We start from the raw sequence: 19,218 nt of genomic DNA on the forward strand, positions 1-19,218 counted from the left end.
ACTATGAGATGGCAAGTGAAACCATGAGGATTTTTCTTCCACGTTCTCTGATAATTGATAACTCAGTGGAGTATTTTATTTTATTCATTTATTTATTTTATGTATTTATTTTTTTCATTGGAGTATTTTAGATAGTGAGGTCTTGCCACAGACTTTTTTCTTAAGGCTTTTGCACATGGTGGGAAAGTACTTTATCACCAGCTCCTTGAGGCTTTCTACAGACACTGACACTTAAAAAAATACCCTGGGATATTAAAATTATCCTGACCTATTTAGGGAAACTGATGCTATTGAACAAGTTTTTTCACTGAATACGTGAGCTTTCTATTGACAAGCCCTGCCATGTCATCATGAGAAAGATATCACCTCCTATAGGTTTGGAAATCCTTTGTGAATAATGCTTATTTTTTTAAATGTCAAAAATGCATTCAGACCCTACAAAAATTAGCCTTTATTTTCAATTATGAACATATTCTCTTCTGACTCAGTTTCACTGAGTTGGAAAAGCCAATTACAACTTACAAACAATATCCTTTGTACTACCTGAAGGGAATATATTCCCGAAATGCAGAACCCAAAATTCCATAAATAAAAAGAAACATAGTGTAAAATATGTGTCTGTTTCTGTGCTTACTGCCTATCTTTATTAATGACAGATGTTCAGTGTTTTGATATCTCAATGATCTTATCAATTTTTGGATATAAATGCAAACACATACCTATTCTTTTCACCCCTTCTCAAATTCCCAATTTGATTGCTTGGCTTTCTTCTCTGCTAAGTGAGTTCAACTATGTGAGTCAAGCTCCTGAAACTCAATAATTCTAGATATCCGTAGTGAATATGAAGTAGGTTGAATGAGATGTAGAAGATAATGAAAGAAAGGAAGGGACTGGCATAGGAAAGTATTATGGCCATTGGGCATTTGCTGCAACCCAAGCAGGCAACTTTCAGTAATTCAGGCAGGATCGTCAACCATGTTTGGACCATGACTCTGAAGCTTTTCTTAGTATAATGCACAGCTGCAGTCTATGCTAAAAAAATTAGTCTAAATGCCTGGTAATTCTGAAACTTAGGCCAAATTCTATCCTTTTCTCCACGTGTAGAATATCTCTAAAATGACTGACACTAAAAAAAGATATAACTGGTATTGACAACTGCTTCCTTATGGAATTCAGCAGAACTAGTGTGTTTTCAGGTGATATATTCATGCATGTGAAAGAACTCCGTGGAACAGATCATTTGCAATAGAATTACAACTGGCCAGGGAGATGTAAGCTGAACGCTGTGACCCTGAAACCCACATCCCATCACTAAAATACTATGTCTAGACCCTCAGCCTAATGTTTCCTTTATTCTCCCGCTTTATTTTGTGGTGTGTGTGCGTGTGCACACAGGTGTATGTGTGTGTGTGTGTGTGTGTGTGTGTGTGTGAAGGTCCTGGGGCTTGAACTCAGGGCCTGGGCACCGTCCCTGAGCTTTAAGGCTCAAGTCTGGCACTCTACCAATTAAGCCACTCCACTTCTGGCTTTTTTTTTTTTTTTTTTAGTACTTAGTTGGTGACAAAAGTCTCATGGACTTTTCTGCCTTGGTTGGCTTTGGACTGGGATTCTCAGATCACCTACTGAATAGCTAGGATTAAGGGCATGAGCCACCCACCAATGCTGGGCTCCTTCCTCTTTTTGATGGAAGGTTGACTGAGGCCAAACTGACATATGTAATTCTTGCATCAGGAAAAATGGAAACTTGATTCCCCTAATATTTTTTCTGTTTCTTTCCTCCTGTGAGACTCAGTACTATGATACTTGTACCTTTAGTATCCATTTCTGTCTCTCAAATGCTACTTAGCTACTTAGCTACACATAGAAGCCAGAATCTGAGAAAAAGAAGAGACTGGGTGCTGGGCTGGGAAGGTGGCTCAGTGGTAGAGCACTTGCCTTGCATGCTTGAGGCCCTGGGTTCGATTCCTCAGCACCACATAAGAAAAAAGCCAGAAGTGGCACTGTGGCTCAAGTGGTAGAGTGCTAGCCTTGAGCTGAAGAGCTGAGGGACAGCGCCCAGGCCCAGAGTTCAGGCCCCACGACCGGACCAAAAAAAAAAAAGAGACTGGGTGCTGTGCCTCTTCACAACATGGAATAATAAAAACAGAAGGTTTGAAGTCTTTTCTTACTAGCAGGATTGAAATGTCATATATCTTACCTTGTTCTTATCTCATCGTTTTCTTTCTCTATGATTCAGTGAAGATTTTGATCATTTGGGTGTTTGGTAGTCCCTGTAGAGAAATAACAGGACATAAATGCAGACATCGAAGTACAGTCACAGCACTGAGTTGTGATGTGCCAAAAACTCTCAAAAGGAATCAAGCCAAATGTGAAAGAAGAGGGCACTGAAGCTACCAGTCATTCCAACACCTGAAATTACCATAAATGTTATTTTAATAGAGACTTCTACTATGATTTGCTGCCAGATTCAGATAAAATACATTTTATTCATGACTGCCACATTTGATGGGTCACCCAGGGGCAAATTAATCGCATTCTATGGGAATTTTAATGTCCACAGGTCACAAACCTTGGTCTTGTTTTTTATAGTTCTTCCAGGATGAATTGGGGGCGGAAAACTTCTAGAATAAAATTCCATTGAGAAGAACATTATAAAAAGGCAACAGTTCCGATGTTGGTGAAATTTTGTAGAAAAGATGATGGGGACATTTCAGGGGGTGACCAGATTTTACTGAAATAAAAGAGAGGTTTTGTGGCTACACATTTCCTCAGATTAAAAGAGTAGATTCCTAATGTTGTTACAGGGTTAAGAGCTTGCCTGTTTTTATTTTTAATCTTCGTTTTCTTTCTCCCCCTCTACTGTTCCCTAACTCCCTGGCTAGCACTTTTTATTTGCTGGGATCAGGTGCATTTAGATTTAGTAGTGGGACCAACACACATGGGTGTGAACAAACACCCATGTGTGCTGACTTAGGGCAATTTCGTCTAGGCATTTTGTATAGGCATTGTGGATAGAAGTGGAGGAAAATGCAATTTATTTTCCCCTTGTAACACTCCAACTATCCAAGCATTTCAGATAAAGGGACATTTGAAAAAGCTCTCTCTCTTAAGAATCAATTACTAATTGGGGATGTATCTAGAGCTATAGGCTTAAGAAATGCCCGGGACAGAGTCGTTTCCTTTGGTAGAAATACGGCGTAGCTCCGAGGTAAGATTTTTGTGACAGGTTTTGAAGGTGAAGGGTTTTTGGAAGCCACGAAGCTCTCTTGTTGGGTGTTCTATCTCACTTTGCTTTTTACAGCATCCACGGGAGAAAGGCACGCTCCTCCGGGTCGCACAGAGGAGCGAGGAGCTGCCTACCGTCTCGGCGCCAGGTCGGCTTCACAGGTGCCATCACAACTCAAAAATGTGCTCACAGGTACGGTCACGGGGCTCAGGGAGGGAGGCGCGCGGTGTGGGTTTGATCTGCGCTTCGCGTTTCCGACAAGAGATTCCCGGCGAGAAGCTGTTTCCTTACACGCTTCCTCCAGGCTGGTGAGGACGAGGGCTAAAAAGCAAAAGATCGAGGGTTCGTCTCGTGTGCACTTACAAGTCTCTGCGTGTTGCCGCTGTCCCGGGCTGGTGGTGCTGGATTCCACGGCAACTTCCCACGAGCTAAGAGTCCCGGCAGCTTCGGCGGGAAGATCTAGCCTCAGCCCGCCCCGAAAACACCGACACCCTCCCCAAAGCCCCGCAGAACCCCCACCAGCGACCCCCCCCCACCCCGCCCTAGCGGGTGGGCCTGGGGAGGTAGCAGGAGGGTCTCGGCCGCCAGGCCCCCTCCCGAGCGCCCTCTGGCGGCGGCAGCGCGCGCAGTCCCCCTTCTTCCCCCTCCCTGCGCCGCCGCCGCGCGGCGCCCCCGCCCGGCTCTCCTGGTTCACTCGCGGGCTCTCACTCCGTGAGACACACACGGCAGCTTTTTCCCCGCGAGCGGCGACCGCGCTCCCGCCGCCGATCGCCCGGAGGAGACCTGGGCGCGGGGAGGGAAGGCGAAGTCCCCGCAGCGGCAGTCCTTTCTCCGCACGCACGGTTCCTCCGGCGGGCCGACCCGGCTGCTCCGCGCCCCTCCCGCGCGCCTCCCTTCGCGGCCACTTCTCGGGGCGTGCCGGGACTTGAGTCGGGGTCCTGGCCGCGGCAGGGCGGGGGGGCCCGGCGGCGCGGGTGCGAGGACTGAGTGGTGGGCCGGGCCGGGCAGCGGTAGCCGGGGTGGGGGGCCGCCTCCTCGCTCTGCGGAACCTTCGCGGGCAGCGGCGCTCCGCGGGCCGGGGCCGCTCGGCCGGGTCCCCCGCGCGTTTCCGGGCCCGGAGCCGGCGCACCATGCGCCGCGCTGCGTTCTGATCGCCGCCGCTGCCGCCGCCGCCGCCGCCGCCGCCGCCGCGATGATCCCCCCGGAGCCGCCGCAGCCGCAGCTGCAGCCGCCGCCAGCCCCGCCGAACCATGTGGTGACCACCATCGAGAACCTGCCGGCCGAGGGCGGCGGCGCCGGCGCCGGGAGCCTGTCCGCCGCCACCCGGGCTGGCGTGCGCCAGAGGATCCGCAAAGTGCTGAACAGGTGAGCCGCGGCGCCCGGCCCAGACCTCGGGCCCGGAGTCTCCGGGGGTCCCTGGGATACGCTGGGGTCCTGGGGGACTGGGTGGCTGCGGGGGAAGCTCGGGGAGCCCGCGCGCTCCGCGCCCCGCGCTCGCCCAGAGGCCGCGCGCGCGCGCGGCAGCTTTGTCCTGGCGCGGGGAGCCCCTGAGTGCGGGAGCGGCTGCGGGCCGGTCCGGGAGCGAGTTCTGGGAGGGGCGGGGTGGGGAGAAGGTTCCGCCGGCCGCCCGGGGTGGTGCACGCGCGCCCTCGGCACACGCAGAACACTTCCCTTCCCTTTCCCACCGGCACCCGGCTCTGAACCGGGGGGACCCGGGGTTCGTGGCCAGGGCGGAGGCGGGAAGGCGCCCGCCTGGCTGCAGAGATGGCGTGGAAAGCACCAGCCGCTGGTGGTTGCCTCTCGGTTTCCCCCGACCCCCTCCCCAGCAGAGAGGGTCGTGGTGACAGCCCCTGCGGACCGGAGGGAAACCCACCTCTCCTGCCTGATGCTCGGGTAGCCCCTCCGACAGGCTCGGAGCATTCAAAAAGGAGGCTAGAGGCCTGGACCAGACCACGCAGAGTGGGACATGTTGCGGGAAGGGTGTGAGCAGGAGGCGCCGGGTAAATTCAGGCTGACGAAAGCCATGGGGATCTCCTCTGCATCCAGTGCTGGAATCTGCGTAGTGGATCCATCAAAGAGAGGGGCTGTTGATAAGGACCTGGGTAAACATGAACCTGGGAGCTTCTCCCTCCCCACCTCGTCCCCCCCACCCCCCGCGTCGGTGATTCAAGTGTGATGTGAAAGGGACTTCTGCTACTTAAGTAACTTCAATCGATTGGTGAGCAGATAGAACACAATCACATCGCCAGTGGGGCTTTCGCGTTTCTAGGTGCGTGCGCTGTGTGCTCTTCTGCGCGTCTGGAGGGTACCGCACCCCGTCTCTGTTCGCACGGGTCTCTGTGTGAAACTGTTTTGGGGTAGCAGAGATGGCCCGAGGAATTCACATGGAACCGTTTGAGACAGGAAGCTCTAGTAAAGATGCAACATATATCCAAAGAGAGGAGCACAGACATACCCTTAAAAGACAGGAGCTTCTAACCCTTCTTTCCAAGGATGGCTGTGTGAGCCATTCAAGAATCTCTTAACATGGATAATAACTTACTTGTGGGTACTTCTGCACGCCCCAGTTCATGATCAAACAAGAGGAAATCCAGTCCCAAAGGAGACCCTGAGTTGCTGTAGGGAGTCTAAGTTGTAACTTAGTCATGTATTTTTAAAATGCCATAGACAAAGGAGCAGAATAAATGAAAAAGATGATGGCTCAATACATATAATGTGTTTTCTGTTCTTTATGAATACTTGACTTTAAAAAAAATTACAAATGCCCTGCCATTAGCAATTTAATTTTTAAGAAGTTTATTTTCAATTATTAATTTTTCTCATCAAAATAGAAAATAGTGGCACACAGATTAATTTATTTATGTGTATTTATTTATGTGTATTTATAAGTTATTGACTCTATAAAGGTCATTCTCTGATATATAATGACTCTGTCTGCCAGAATGACAGATCCCTGGAGTAGACTTGCAGGGCTTGGATGGTTACCATTCTCTTGCCACTAACCAGTCGTGTGGCTTGTGACAGAGCCATTTATCTCCTTGAATCTCGGTTTTCCATGGAGATAAATTAAAATTCGTTTGATCATATTTGACTTACTTTCCTCTACCATGATTTTGATAACTAGATAGTACTGAAGAAAACGCATGGAAAAGTAGAAATCGCTACATACTTTATTTGAATTTTGTTGTTTGTTTGTTGAGGGTGAGTGAGTCTACAGGACAACAGAGGCAAGTAAAGTGAAATCCTGGTCCATCAAGGGTACAGTGTTGTAGTTCTGCCAAGCCTTATGCAGCCTGTGTATTATTCCTAATTATCAAAGGGGGGAACTTGGACTTAGGTTGGGTCAATGACATTTCATTTCAGGGGTATTTGTGAATAGAACCCTATGGTTATAGCCTTTAGACTCAAACCGAAAACAATTAGTTTGTCCATTTTAATGCATTTTTAAAGGCTACATATACATTTGTCTTGAAGTTCTTCACACTTTTCAAAATCATTTTTGGGTGGGTATGGAGTAAATGGCTTTGCCTTATCCTTAAAGGAAAAGGAGAAACTATTTCTTTTGAAAAGTACATCTTTGATAAGAGAACTGAAAGCAATCAGAATATCTTTCACAATGTTTAATGGAATAGTTTCATGAGTATGCTTCTGGAGACTTGGCCTTTGGGCCAATGAATGTATCAATAACAGAGAATATTAGTAGTGACCACTCCCCCCCCCCCCCCCCCCACACACACACCTCGGAGCCCTTGTGACATGTGGCAGTAGTCAGTAATGACCACAAGGTTGGCCTGTTAGGGTCTAAGCAAAATCATCTTGTTGATTTCTTAAAAACTCAAGTTGTGTTCACTTTTTCTCCTTCTCTTTCACCTCCTAGTCCTTCTCTTTCCTTTACTCACATTCCCCTACCCATGCCTTGTCTTCATTCTTCGTTCCTAGAAGAAAGTGTTTCCACATTCAGAAGCTACAAGCCCATTTAAATAAATGCTCTTCCAACTTTGGCATTTATCTTACACAGTTGGCACCATTCTGTTGCTGTGAGCTAGTGGGGTAGTCTGCTTATTGACTGAAGGAGGCATTGTCAGCTCTCATCAGCCTGTTGAGCCAAAGGAGCATCGCTGAGGGAAAGGAAGATGGAATGGTATGAGAAGTGTTAGACTGAACAAGGTGAGCCCCATGTTGCCCGCCAGTAGCCACAGCTACCTGCCAACCTAGAGGAAAAAAATGCAAACATACGCTATCTGTACTCCTTCTACCTACAGATAAAGAGAGAAGTATTGATTGACAATTAAAGACACTTGCTCTCAAAAAGGTTAGCATAAAACTGAAGTGTTAGCTTAAAAAAAAAAATCTACCTTACAGCATCTACATTTTTTTGTCTTTGATAATCTACATTTTTTTATGTCCTTAGTAGAACATTTTCCTTCTCTTTACTATAAGGCTTTCAGGGGTAGATTGCTGAATTTTGTACATGACAATTGGGACATTTCCCTATTTCCTTTCTGTGTAGCAATTAAACTCTCAAATATAATAACCTCCAATAAGATGATGTTAAGCGAAATGAACCCCAAGAAGGGACACAAGTGTTTTTTTTCTTCCTTGCCATTGTTTCTAATGTATTTATAAGGTACCATGTGATTTTTTTTCTTTTTGCTTTGTATATCCCTCTCCCATGGTATAAACCCTGTTTTCACTGTATTTGATGTTGGTATAATTTGGGGAGGGGAAAGGAAAAAACAAATTGTTTAAATAGGGATACAGATTGACCCATTGCAGCAATGAGATGTACAAGATGCTATGTCAAAAAACGAACTTTACAATTTAGGCCAGGGGTAGGGGTGGGGGTGGGAGAGAAGGGATGGTAGGGGAAAAGGAGGAGGCAACAATGCTGGATAAGAAATGTACTCATTACCTTGCTCATGTAACTGTAACCCCTCTGTACAGTATTTTCACAATAAAAAACTTAATTAAAAAATATAATGCCCCAAGACTTGATGAAAGACAAGATGCTAGTTAATTCTTTTTTTTTCTTTTTTAGACAGCTAATGGATGTTTTGTATTATCTTTCCTGTCCTATTCAAAAGTGTTTTGGCAGTGAGATTCAAGAAATGAAACATAATTTAAATGTTGGAATAATGACTACCTCCTTATGTTCCAAAGATACAAATAATGCATTGTTTCAAACAAGGAAAATATGATGGCAAACTGTCCTTTACTTACTTGCTTATGATGGAATAGTATTTATCACGCTGCCAGAGACAAGAAAAAAAAAAAGAAAAGGAAAGAAGACTTTAAGGGCAATAGTTGATGACCCTTTCACAAAAACTGCTGACCAATAGATTGTTTGAAACATATAGAAGTAGATACTACCTATATATTAAAATGTCTGAAGATTTTCTCCTCAGAAATAGGTAGTGAATAAAATGTAAAATGAGAACTAGCATATTTCATGTTTTGTATCTGTGTTGCTTTTGCTGAACTTTCCACACTTGAATATTATTCTTAGTTTTCCACAAAAAGAGCCATGAATCTACTTTGTATCTGTTTTCTTCAAAATTAGACATATATTGTGTGGTCTCAAGTTCTAAAAAGGTTTCTGTTGATGGAGTCAGGTAGTGAACTATGAGTTGCCCCCTGGGTCAGCCAGTCATTTAATTTGGAACTAATTTTTCAACTGATATTTAGATGTATTTTGTTCACTCAAAAGTTTCTGAAAGTGTTACAAATTGTAAACCAGCGAACATTAAGGGGAATGTCTAGGAAAATTGGTAGCACGCCTGAGTGGGGAACTTGCCATGAACAATGGGTCAGGGTGTATATATGACTCACCTTCCCGAGTCATTCATAAGAGGACAGAACCAACAGAATGACTGCCAAGAAATAGATGGTGAGGGTTGGAGGAGTGAATCAGTGGTAGAACATTTGTCTAGAAAGTGCAAGGTCCTGAGTTCGAACTTCCATACCACAACCACAATAAGTCAGTAAGTAAATAAAGAGGAAGAAGCTAGGAGAAATAGACATTTGCATAAACTAGATAGTAGATTTAGTTAATAAGGATCAGTTTGTTTTGCAAGAAATTGGTAGTAAAGTTCTTCCCCAAGCTGAGCCTTCTAACAGATGTCAAAATGAAAAGAGGACTGGTGGATAATGAGGGTAATTGATAGAAAATATCCCAAAAAGGAACCGGGTGGTGTGATTGAAAACAGACATTTCAAGGTTCAGTAGTAAATAAAGATGCTTGAAGGACACATATGTCTTAAAATAAAGCTACCAATTAATAAAAATAAATGAAAAGATCATTTAGTATTTTCTCACAGTGCCTGGAGCAATTAGTGAATAAAAATCAGTTAATAAAAAATCTCTTTGACCTTTTATTTATATTAAAGGGATATTTGGTTTTCTTTGGGTAAATAGGATACATTTCCAAGTAATTAATGTCTAATAAAATAAATACATCTGTGTAAATTTTCTTTGACCTTGTACTATCTCAAAATAGATATCGTATTAGGCGTCTATTTCTACTGTACATTGCTGAAGAGTAGATGGCATAGGAAAATGAGATGACTGACCTTGTAATTTTGAGGTAATTTAATGAAGATTATTTATATTTATATTTTATGTTAATGTTATTTCTGCTAACAGAAGATTGCAAGATGTGAAGTATCAGCAGAAGTTTTTTTTTATTATTGCTGTTGTTTAGCTTTCAACTTAATTGAGTTCAGGACAATGAGCATTCACTATACATTGTTCAAACACATACATTCTTGATTGTGCTTCTAAAGAAGTATGAATAAGAAGGCAAACTTCAGTAAACATAGAAAAAGTAAATATTTATTTTTTCATGAGAGTGGCATGAACATATAAAAGTACATATTCATATCCTCCTCCTCTTCCTCCCCCTTCTCCTTTCCCTCCTCCTCCCCCTCCCTCTCCCCCTCTTTTCCCCCCTCCTCCCTCCTTCTTCTGTGCCAGTCTAAGCTTGAACTCAGGGTCTGTGTACTGTCTTGACAGTACTCTACCATTTGAGCCAGAGCTCCACTTCCAGCTTTTGTGGGTTCATTGGAGATAAGAGTTTCATTGACTTTCCTTCTTGGGAAGGCTTTGAACTGTGATTCTCATATCTCAGCCTCCTGAATAGCTAAGACTATAGGTATGAGCCACCAGTGCCTGGCTTATATTCATTTATTCTTAAGGAGGTACTATATACTGTGAGCCCTCTTCTGGAAGGTAACATTGTTCTTGGGAATTGCCTTAGAATCTAACTGGGAAGCTTAACATGCATATTGCTATTTGAAGTAAAATGGTGCAGTTCATACTCTGAATTGTTTTATGTAATGCCATACTGGGTGCTGCCAAATGTCTGCATACTGGAATCATGTAAATAAGTTGTCCAGTATGTTGTTTATATTAAACTTCTTATTCTGGCCTGTTGGCCTTATAATTCTAGAATGGACAACAGTTAAAAAGAAATTTGACAAAATAAAGAAAGATCCTTGACAGAAAGTGTCAAAGACAACAATGAAAATAAATTTGCTTTAGGAAATATTTTCTTAGAAAGAATGTCTCATCTTAGTAGATATGTAATTTGTTTATATGTACTCTTATTGAATTTAAAATTATTTCCTTTCCCACTTACATTCTAAACTTCTTCTCAAGAATAATTATCTATGCAACTGTGATGATTAAAAAATGATACCTTAAGTATTATTTTACCAGTTCTGGGATTACAACCCATCAATTCTTTCTCCATTTTATTAATTTTGTAGACCTACTACAACTGAATAAACATTTCATAGATTTTTTTAAAAACCCAAATCTAATCATATCTGGATTTATAGTGATGGGGTTACACAGCATCTTAAATTCTGAGGAAGCACCAAGTACTAAGTACTCTAGTCTATTGAATAAGACAAGTCTTTCATCCATTCACTCAACATGACAGTCTTTTGCTCAGTGAATATTTTTGGGTGCCAACTATATGGGGGGCTCTGCTAGATCAGAGTGAGCTGCAGGCTAGTTGGGCCTTTTGGTGCCATTGGTGGAGTTTCTGTTTTAAACATCTTAACATAACCCATCAAAGGAGCAATTCACATAAAGTGGAAACATATATACTACCTCTCCAAATTAGGTTTTCAAACTAATCTAACAGAAAATCCCTATAAGTTAGCTGTTTTATCCTTAGGGCAGCTACTTAAGAAGAACCAAACAGATGAAATAGCTTGATGTGTATACAGATTCAAGAAGCAGACCTTTCTTGTTGAATAGAATTGAGTTTGTTTCATATGTTACTTGAAAACAAAACAATAAAATGATCAGAATTTTAGAAGAAAAAGGAGAACAGATCTGAATATTATCCTGTTGTTCAAATAGAACCATGCAAGGCTGTTGTCATAGAACTTGTGGAAACAGAGTTTCTTGAAAATATTAATGTGCATTGACAGGGCATAGGCAACATTTTGCTTGGCACATGCTGGCGTACTGTCACAAGGAAAGATTTCAAACAAGATATAACTATGAGGATGAGTTCTGCATTCTTTATGACATAACTTGCTATCCTACTCTAATGAGAATATTTGAGCTAAAACTTAGCACTTACATAGTAGCTAACTTTTTCAGTTTTATATTATAAAACATACATCTCATCTAAATTATAGAGCACCACATTACTTATTATTATAATAAAAAGATGTTACCATATTCTAGATGGGGGAGATGAATTCATGTGGTCACTCACCTTAATGCTTTTGTAAGAGCACAGAAGAGAAAGATAGTGCCTTGGCAGACAAGGCAGGAATGGTCAGAAGTTGCATTTGCCCATGGTATTGGAAGATGAGTAGGAAGACATGCATGAGGAGGGAGAGAGAATAAGGATAAATCATCATATATGAAAGAAAAAGATTAGGAAAGGAGGATTAAGTATCCAGTTTGAAGACAGATGTGTACAGTCATTTGGGACTAGGACTGTAGCATGAACCGGGTAATGGAAAGTCTTAGATGCTGTAATAACCAGTTAGACTTCACTCTATCATTCATTATTAGAGTGTAGGCTATTGAGTAGAGAACCAGCATGATTCAAGATGTGCCTGGATATATTCTTGCTGCAATCTATAGGTCAGAAGGAGAGAGAAGAGACTTGAGATTAGAATTAGGTGGTTAGTACTGCTGTTTAGGGGAGAGGACTTTGGAGTCTTAACATGAAAAGTGTCCAGGATGGAGAAGGTAGTGCTTGATTTGAATAGAATCTGGACCACAGCTAGGGAGAAGGTTAAAGTGTTTGGGGGAAGATACACTGCATGTCTGAAACATGGCAAGTATTCTGTACTAATTTATGGAAAGGTTATAGGAGAGCAGTGTAGGACAGAGATCTGCTTACTAGATAGGGCTGATGGAGATTGGGGGGCTGAATGAGCTAGCTAGCACAGAACCAGCTACTTAGTGTAGTCTTCAGAATAATTCTGGACCCCAAAGCCATATGTTCTAACTGTGATAAGAACAGAAATAAGCACTTAGAAATATCTGCCAAAGTGTGACAGAATATTTTCATTGTTATTGTAAGGTGATATACAGAGGAGCCACAGTTACATAAGTCACAGAAAAGTACATTTCTTTTTGAGCAATGTCAACCTTTCCTTGCTCTCCCAGTTTTTTCCCTCCTGTCCCCGCCTACAAGTTGTCTTTCATTTTCAACTTAGTATCTGATGTCTACTGCATTTGTTCACCCTTTGTGCCTCCATTTCTGTGGCCCTCTCCTTACCCTCCCAAAGACAGAAACTAACTAAACCTCTTGTGCCCATTTCTTGGGAGTTCATTTCGATAAAAATTCATTTGTTTTCTTTTTTGGGGGGGGAGCGGTCTGGTCATGGGGCCTGAACTCTGTGCCTGGGCGCTGTCCCTCAGCTCTTCAGCTCAAGGCTAGCGCTCTACCACTTGAGCCACAGCGCCACTTCCGGCTTTTTTCTTTTTGCTTATGTGGTGCTGAGGAATCGAACCCAGGGCCTCATGTATGCAAGGCAAGCACTCTACCACTAAGCCACCTTCCCAGCCCCCAAAATTCATTTTTTTTAATGACCAGATACACCTAGCTATTGTGCCTTTGTGATCTTCTCCTAAAATTTTCTTCCTTTGATCTCACTCTGACAGAATATTTTTGACAAAATAGTTATGTATCTTTTGTTCTAATACTGAGAGAAAATGCAGTCTTCTTTTTTTGTTATTTCATTTTTAGTATAATTGATTTTTTTTATTGTGTTTTACAAAAGTATTGTTTACAATGAGCTGGAAAAAAAATCTCTCCATTGTTTTACAGCAGAACACTTGAAATGTCCAGATCCCGGCTGAATACCTAAGTGGGAATGACAGTGAGTCGGGATTCTAGGGGTACATATATCTAATCATGGGTGGGAGAGGTGCTTAACCCTGGAGGTGTTAGACTTGTGTGTTCCAGACAGAGGTGCTGAGAGTAGACAGGCAGGCATAATGACCTGGAGGAAAGCTGAGCCAGAGTGCAAGAACTGGGGCAAGAGCAGCAGAGGCTGGTCATGCCACTCCAAATGGGATGGGGGCAAGTGGTGGATTTTAAGTGGAGTAATTGTTGGGGTTGAAAAGACCACTGTATCTGCGGGTGGAGAACAGATTGTGGGAGAGGGCTGTGCTATTGGAGAGAAGAGGGATTTCAAGAGATGGTGTGGATTACCAGAATGATGATGGTATTTCCCTTGAGAAGATGACAGATTATCCCTAAGGCAAGTGACAACTTGAGGGACCTTCAGTGTTCTTAGTTGTAAACCACAATTCATGTCCCATTGGATATATCGATCTATCTATCTATCTACCTATCTATCTATCTATCCATCCATCCATCCATCCATCCATCCATCCATCCATCCATCTATCTATCTATCCAAAATACCTCAAGAAAGGCCTTGGGAAACAGCCAAGCAGTATGTGATTGTTATCCTGGTTACAAAATCAAAAGGCAAGCCTGGGTTTTCAGGGCTTTGCACCATCACTCATACTGTGAACTACGAGAACTCTCCTCAGCAGCAGTGGGCTGCCACTCACAACCAGTGCCCTGGCCCTTCCCTCCTCTCCTGAGCAGTGTCTAGAGTCTGAAGGGAAACCATCCATCTGTGAACAAGGCTCTAGCTTATTGTATCATTGTGGTTGTCTTTCCTTTTTCTTTTTCCTCCACCCTCTGCTCCTCTTTCCCTCTTGTCCCCACCTCTCCTTCTTCAATGTCCTCCCTCTTTCCTGCTTTCCCTTCTGAATCAACCTCCCTGCCTCCCTCCCTCCCTCCCTCCCTCCCTCCCTCCCTTCCTTCCTTCCTTCCTTCCTTCCTTCCTTCCTTCCTTCCTTCCTTCCTTCCTTCCTTCCTTCCTTCCTTCCTTCCTCCTTCCTTCCCTCTTTCCCTTCTGCCTCTCTTCCCTCCTTTATTTCTTTTGCTAAAAGTATTTCTAATTTTCTTTTCCTTATGGAGAAATCTTCCTGTGGGGGAAGTTGCATGTGGTACCAGGCATCCGTTCTGATGTCTGTGCTGTCTTTGGGCTGGGACTTTGCTACCTGTGGTTTGTGGGGGGCAGCTCTGACAGGCTTCAGGAAAGGGTTATTGCCTCTTGAACTGGGCAGGTTTCAAACTGAGCTAGGCCCTAAAAGGCTCTATAGAGGCCTGCAGCAGGGCGGACAGAGCTGCTCTGAGGGAAGGGACAGAGCAGCTTTAATGTGCTAATGAGGGAAGCCCAGATGTTGGCTGGATCAGTGGAGCTCTTTGTGAAGTCAGGTTCCCGGGGCTGGCTGGCTGGAGTCTCTGTCCCGATCTGGATCCTGCTGCAGGCCTGGGAAACACTGGCTCTCTGAGTGCCTTGTCCCCTACGGATGTCCTCACAGCTCTCCATGGCCGGTGGGTGGGGTATCCTGTGAGAAGCCCGAGGTAGGGACCACAAGGAAAGGAGAAGGCTGGGGGGGGGGGGGGAGTGCAGAGGAGCCCGGGAGGAGCGTCTGTTCAGCAATCTTACTTCTCCACAACTGCCTGGCCTGGCGAGGGGCCTTCAGTCCAACCTGAAAGGAGATAATCTGCCCTTGGAAATAGCGCACGTCCATTTCTAGCTAGTCTGAAACATCACAAAACCCAACCAAACACACTGTACCTGATGAGTGCTGCAGTGGAACTCATGTTGTTCTTGTTTATTCAGGGATGCTCTGGCATCCTAGGACGGGAGGCGCTTGGACACACATCCGGTGGAGACTGGTCAGGGAACATTGAGGTTTCGAAGTTGTGTCTGCATGGCAAGAATGTAATGCTTTTTACAAAGACTGTATGTTTGCTTGTGCTGATCTCATCTGCTGGTGGAGGTGGAGTCAACTAAGGCACCACCAGCTGCTCCTAAATGCTGATCCTAGATTTCATCATAAAACCTATGGTCCTGATTATTTCTAGAATTGATAAAACACAAATGAATCTAATTAGCCCATAGAGTTACCCTTTTATTGGTCTTTAAAAATACTTAAAACATACTTATGTGATATATTTAAATATATCATATGATTTATAAATAAATAAATATATATATATATATATATATATGTATTTTTTCTTGGGTCCGGTCGTGGGGCCTGAACTCTGGGCCTGGGCACTGTCCCTCAGCTCTTCAGCTCAAGGCTAGTGCTCTACCACTTAAATCACAGCACCACTTGTGGCTTTTTTCTTTTTGCTTATGTGGTGCTGAGGAATCGAACCCAGGACCTCATGCATGCAAGGCAAGCGCTCTACCACTGAGCCACCTTCCCAGCCCTATATATATATTTCTTAAATAATAAGTGTTAGATACTATAGTGAGTCTTTGTCCATCCATTTATCTTTCTCTGTCATACATCTTTGTCTGGCTGGATTTCTGTCTCTCTGTCTCTTTTTCCTTCTCTCACACACATATATACACATGCACACAGACTGACAGGAAGGAAGTAGTTTGTCCCTTTTTCTCTCTCTGTCTCTCTCTTTCACACACACATCACATATGCAATGGTCGTGGAAAGTATGTATGTACATGGGCACAATTTGTTAGACTGTGGATTGGTGATTTAAGACAACAGATTTTTTTTCTTTAGCTGAATTATCATTTCCTATTTTCCCTGATCATGGCTAGAAAGTAATTCCTTAGATTTGGAAACCTGAGGATTCTCTTCTGTTTTAAGTTACTATTAGACACGTGAGTAAAATAGCACCAGTAAAAAGGCAAAAATTTACACCTTTTGTTTTGCAAAAAAGAAATTTGTACTGCCTGATTCTTTACCACAAAGGGTGGTTGGAAGCAATAAGATAATACTTGTTGAATGAATTAATATACCTGTAATGGACAATGGGAGGAAACATAAGAGGGTTATATAGTATTTAGTTCAATGCTCTTAAACAAAGCTCTAGTTAAAGGGGTAGGGAGAACACCTTTTTCTTATTTCCACTCACAAATACAAGTTCTACAATCAGAAGTTAATTTGAATTAAATTTCTTCCTTATATGCATCACTTTTTGAAAATTAAGCAAAATTGGATCAATTCTTATGTCTGCTTCAATGAGAGTCTGAAGTGTGTTTAGGAGATACAAATACCTTGCTCTTGAACACATCTTAATCTAATCAGCTAATATTTCGGTAACCAATTAGATGGCTTTCCTCTTCAAAGATGTAATCAGTCATAGGGAAGATGGAAGCATTACTTGAAGCATGTCTGGAACATGAAACACTGGACATAAGGGCAGATCTGAGGGAATTTATGCCAGTAGAGATATCTAAGCACTTTGGGCTAAGGGAGAAGAACACGTAAGCATGTAGGAGAATGCCAGAGATCAACTTAGAAGTAGGTCCAGACATTTGCTCCAGTGGGTTCAAGCATCCTCTCACTGGGTTTCCAGAGGCATTCCATCAGTGTCTCAGAGCATACCTATTCAAGAGTCATAAGGAGCTTGGCAAGCTATCAGAAATTCAGTGTTCCTAAACCTCCTGTTTCTTAAAACCTGTGATGATTATACGTGACAATATAGCTCAAAGATCTTTTGACAAAGCAAATGAAGTTTATTTCCTACATATATGCATAATCTCTCCTCTTCATGTGCTGGTACTGCAGAATAAATCACAGCTCAGCCGTTTCAGCACCATCATAGGTTCCCATGTCCTGGAGGCAAATAGCCCAGGCAGAAAGAATTTAGCATTCAAAGATCCTTCTTAAAGCTGCAGCCAAGGAGTCATTAGATACCTCAGTATATTTAAATAGATCACTCTGAAAAGATAGGCTGTATCTGAAAAGATTGAACTTATCTGCCTTAGAACTGAATGGAAATTGGCTTGCATATTATTTTTTCTAGTAGTGCCATTCAGCCTCATTAGTTTTTAAATTCCTGCTCTAAGAAGCATCAATGTGACACTTTAAGGAGGTGGGCAGTGCCAGAAGGCTGCTAACTGTGACCACCTTTCCTCGCTGAAGTCTTTCTTGTATCGCCATTGCAGGGCGCTTTATTTATTTATTTATTTGTCAGCGGTGGAAACTTGCTTTATGACACTATCAGAGCTCTCCCTACATAAAAAAGAGTAATGAAGTCATTTGGCTTCCATTCTTGATGTCATTTGTATGGCCGCTGTGCAGGGTTGAGTGGGGGCAGTTCTGATAGCTGTTGTAAGCAATATGCCTCTAAATGTTAAATGCTGACTCAACATAAGCCAGTCTGCAAAAGAAGATGATTAACTTGAAGAGAAGCTAGCATCAGCAAGAAGTAACATACCCACACATTCAAAAGGAATATGGAGTATTTACATATGACGTTACAGGAGCCCAACTTAGAGATGAAAGAAGTGTGGAAACAAGTGTGTTGTTTCTTGTCTATTGCTGGCATTAGTTTTATTCTCCAGGATTTCTTGTTGGGTTTCTCATTAGTAGCCACATCACTCGAGATGGTTAATAGGGGCCAATTTGGTCATGGCTTCCTCCTGGACTCAAGCTCTTGGAGATCACGGTTGATCTTGGGATGGTTAAGGTCTCAGATTGGTTGAATGAATGAAGGAAGGAATGAATGAATAAGGGGATGGTGTTTAAACCTCTGTCTGGGGTATGGACCCTTGTTGGGTGTGTTTCCCTCCATTTGCTGCCTCCAAAGCAGCTTTGTATTGTCTGTTGCAGCCATTAGAGATGCTAATGAGAGAAGCTAATCGATAGCTGATGAATTGATTCATGAAAATAGATCTCTCAGACCAGAGTTTAAAAGGAAAAAAAAAATTCTTTCCTTGAGCCGTGTAAGAAGCTATTTTTAGTGAGCACATGTTTCAGCTTTTAAGAGACATTTGGCAGGGTTTCCTTCTACTCCCATGTCAACCTAAGTCCCATTGCTTCCATTCCAGAAATATGCTGGTTTGTGTTTTCTGATAGAAAAGGGGGTTGTGGGAAAATGTAATCAAGGGGAAGAAAAATGAAGTGCTTAGTAAATGGCTGATAAATAATAGTGAACACAGAAATACTGTTTACAGAATGTGACGGGAGCATTGAGGACATTTCTCAGAGTCATTGGTGATAATGTATTGCTTTCAGTTTCACCAGTCTGGATCAATTTCTATACCCAGAGCCTGGGCTGATAATTTTACCTATCAATACCTATTAGTTACGGAAGGATCAATCAGTTTTCTTTATACATTGCTTAAAAACAATCTTCCCTTCTAAATCAATGGGTAAAAACACAGTAACTCAGTGGTTTTTTTTTTTCCTTTTTCTGTTTTTTAAACATGGTTCTTCAGGAAAACAGTGTGGTACAGTGTCCTGAGATGTGATCTGGACCTCAAGAACAGTTATTTTCCATGAAAAGTTCTAATCATGCAGCAGATTTGAACCAGAGGTCGGAAAAAGTATAAGCCATAGACAATAATTTTCTTTGTACTCCTATATGCACGGTGAAATGCTCAACTTAGGATTTTAATGAAAGTGGCTTAGACATTTTTGTGAGGTGAATGAGCTCAGTAGAT

General features: G+C 42.9%; 1 protein-coding gene across 1 annotated transcript in view; it reads left to right on the top strand.

Annotated features, from left to right (window-relative positions):
- Positions 1-4,418: 4,418 nt before the first annotated feature.
- Slc35f1 (solute carrier family 35 member F1) overlaps positions 4,419-19,218 on the top strand; it is a 350,701-nt gene continuing 335,901 nt past the window's right edge. The window contains exon 1 of the mRNA XM_042667191.1: positions 4,419-4,591. Coding sequence (XP_042523125.1) covers positions 4,419-4,591 — 173 coding nt within the window. The remainder of the gene's footprint in view (positions 4,592-19,218) is intronic.

The sequence above is a fragment of the Dipodomys spectabilis genome, unplaced genomic scaffold, assembly GCF_019054845.1.
Source record: "Dipodomys spectabilis isolate Male_0828 unplaced genomic scaffold, ASM1905484v1 ptg000001l, whole genome shotgun sequence".
NCBI classification, from domain to species: domain Eukaryota; kingdom Metazoa; phylum Chordata; class Mammalia; order Rodentia; family Heteromyidae; genus Dipodomys; species Dipodomys spectabilis.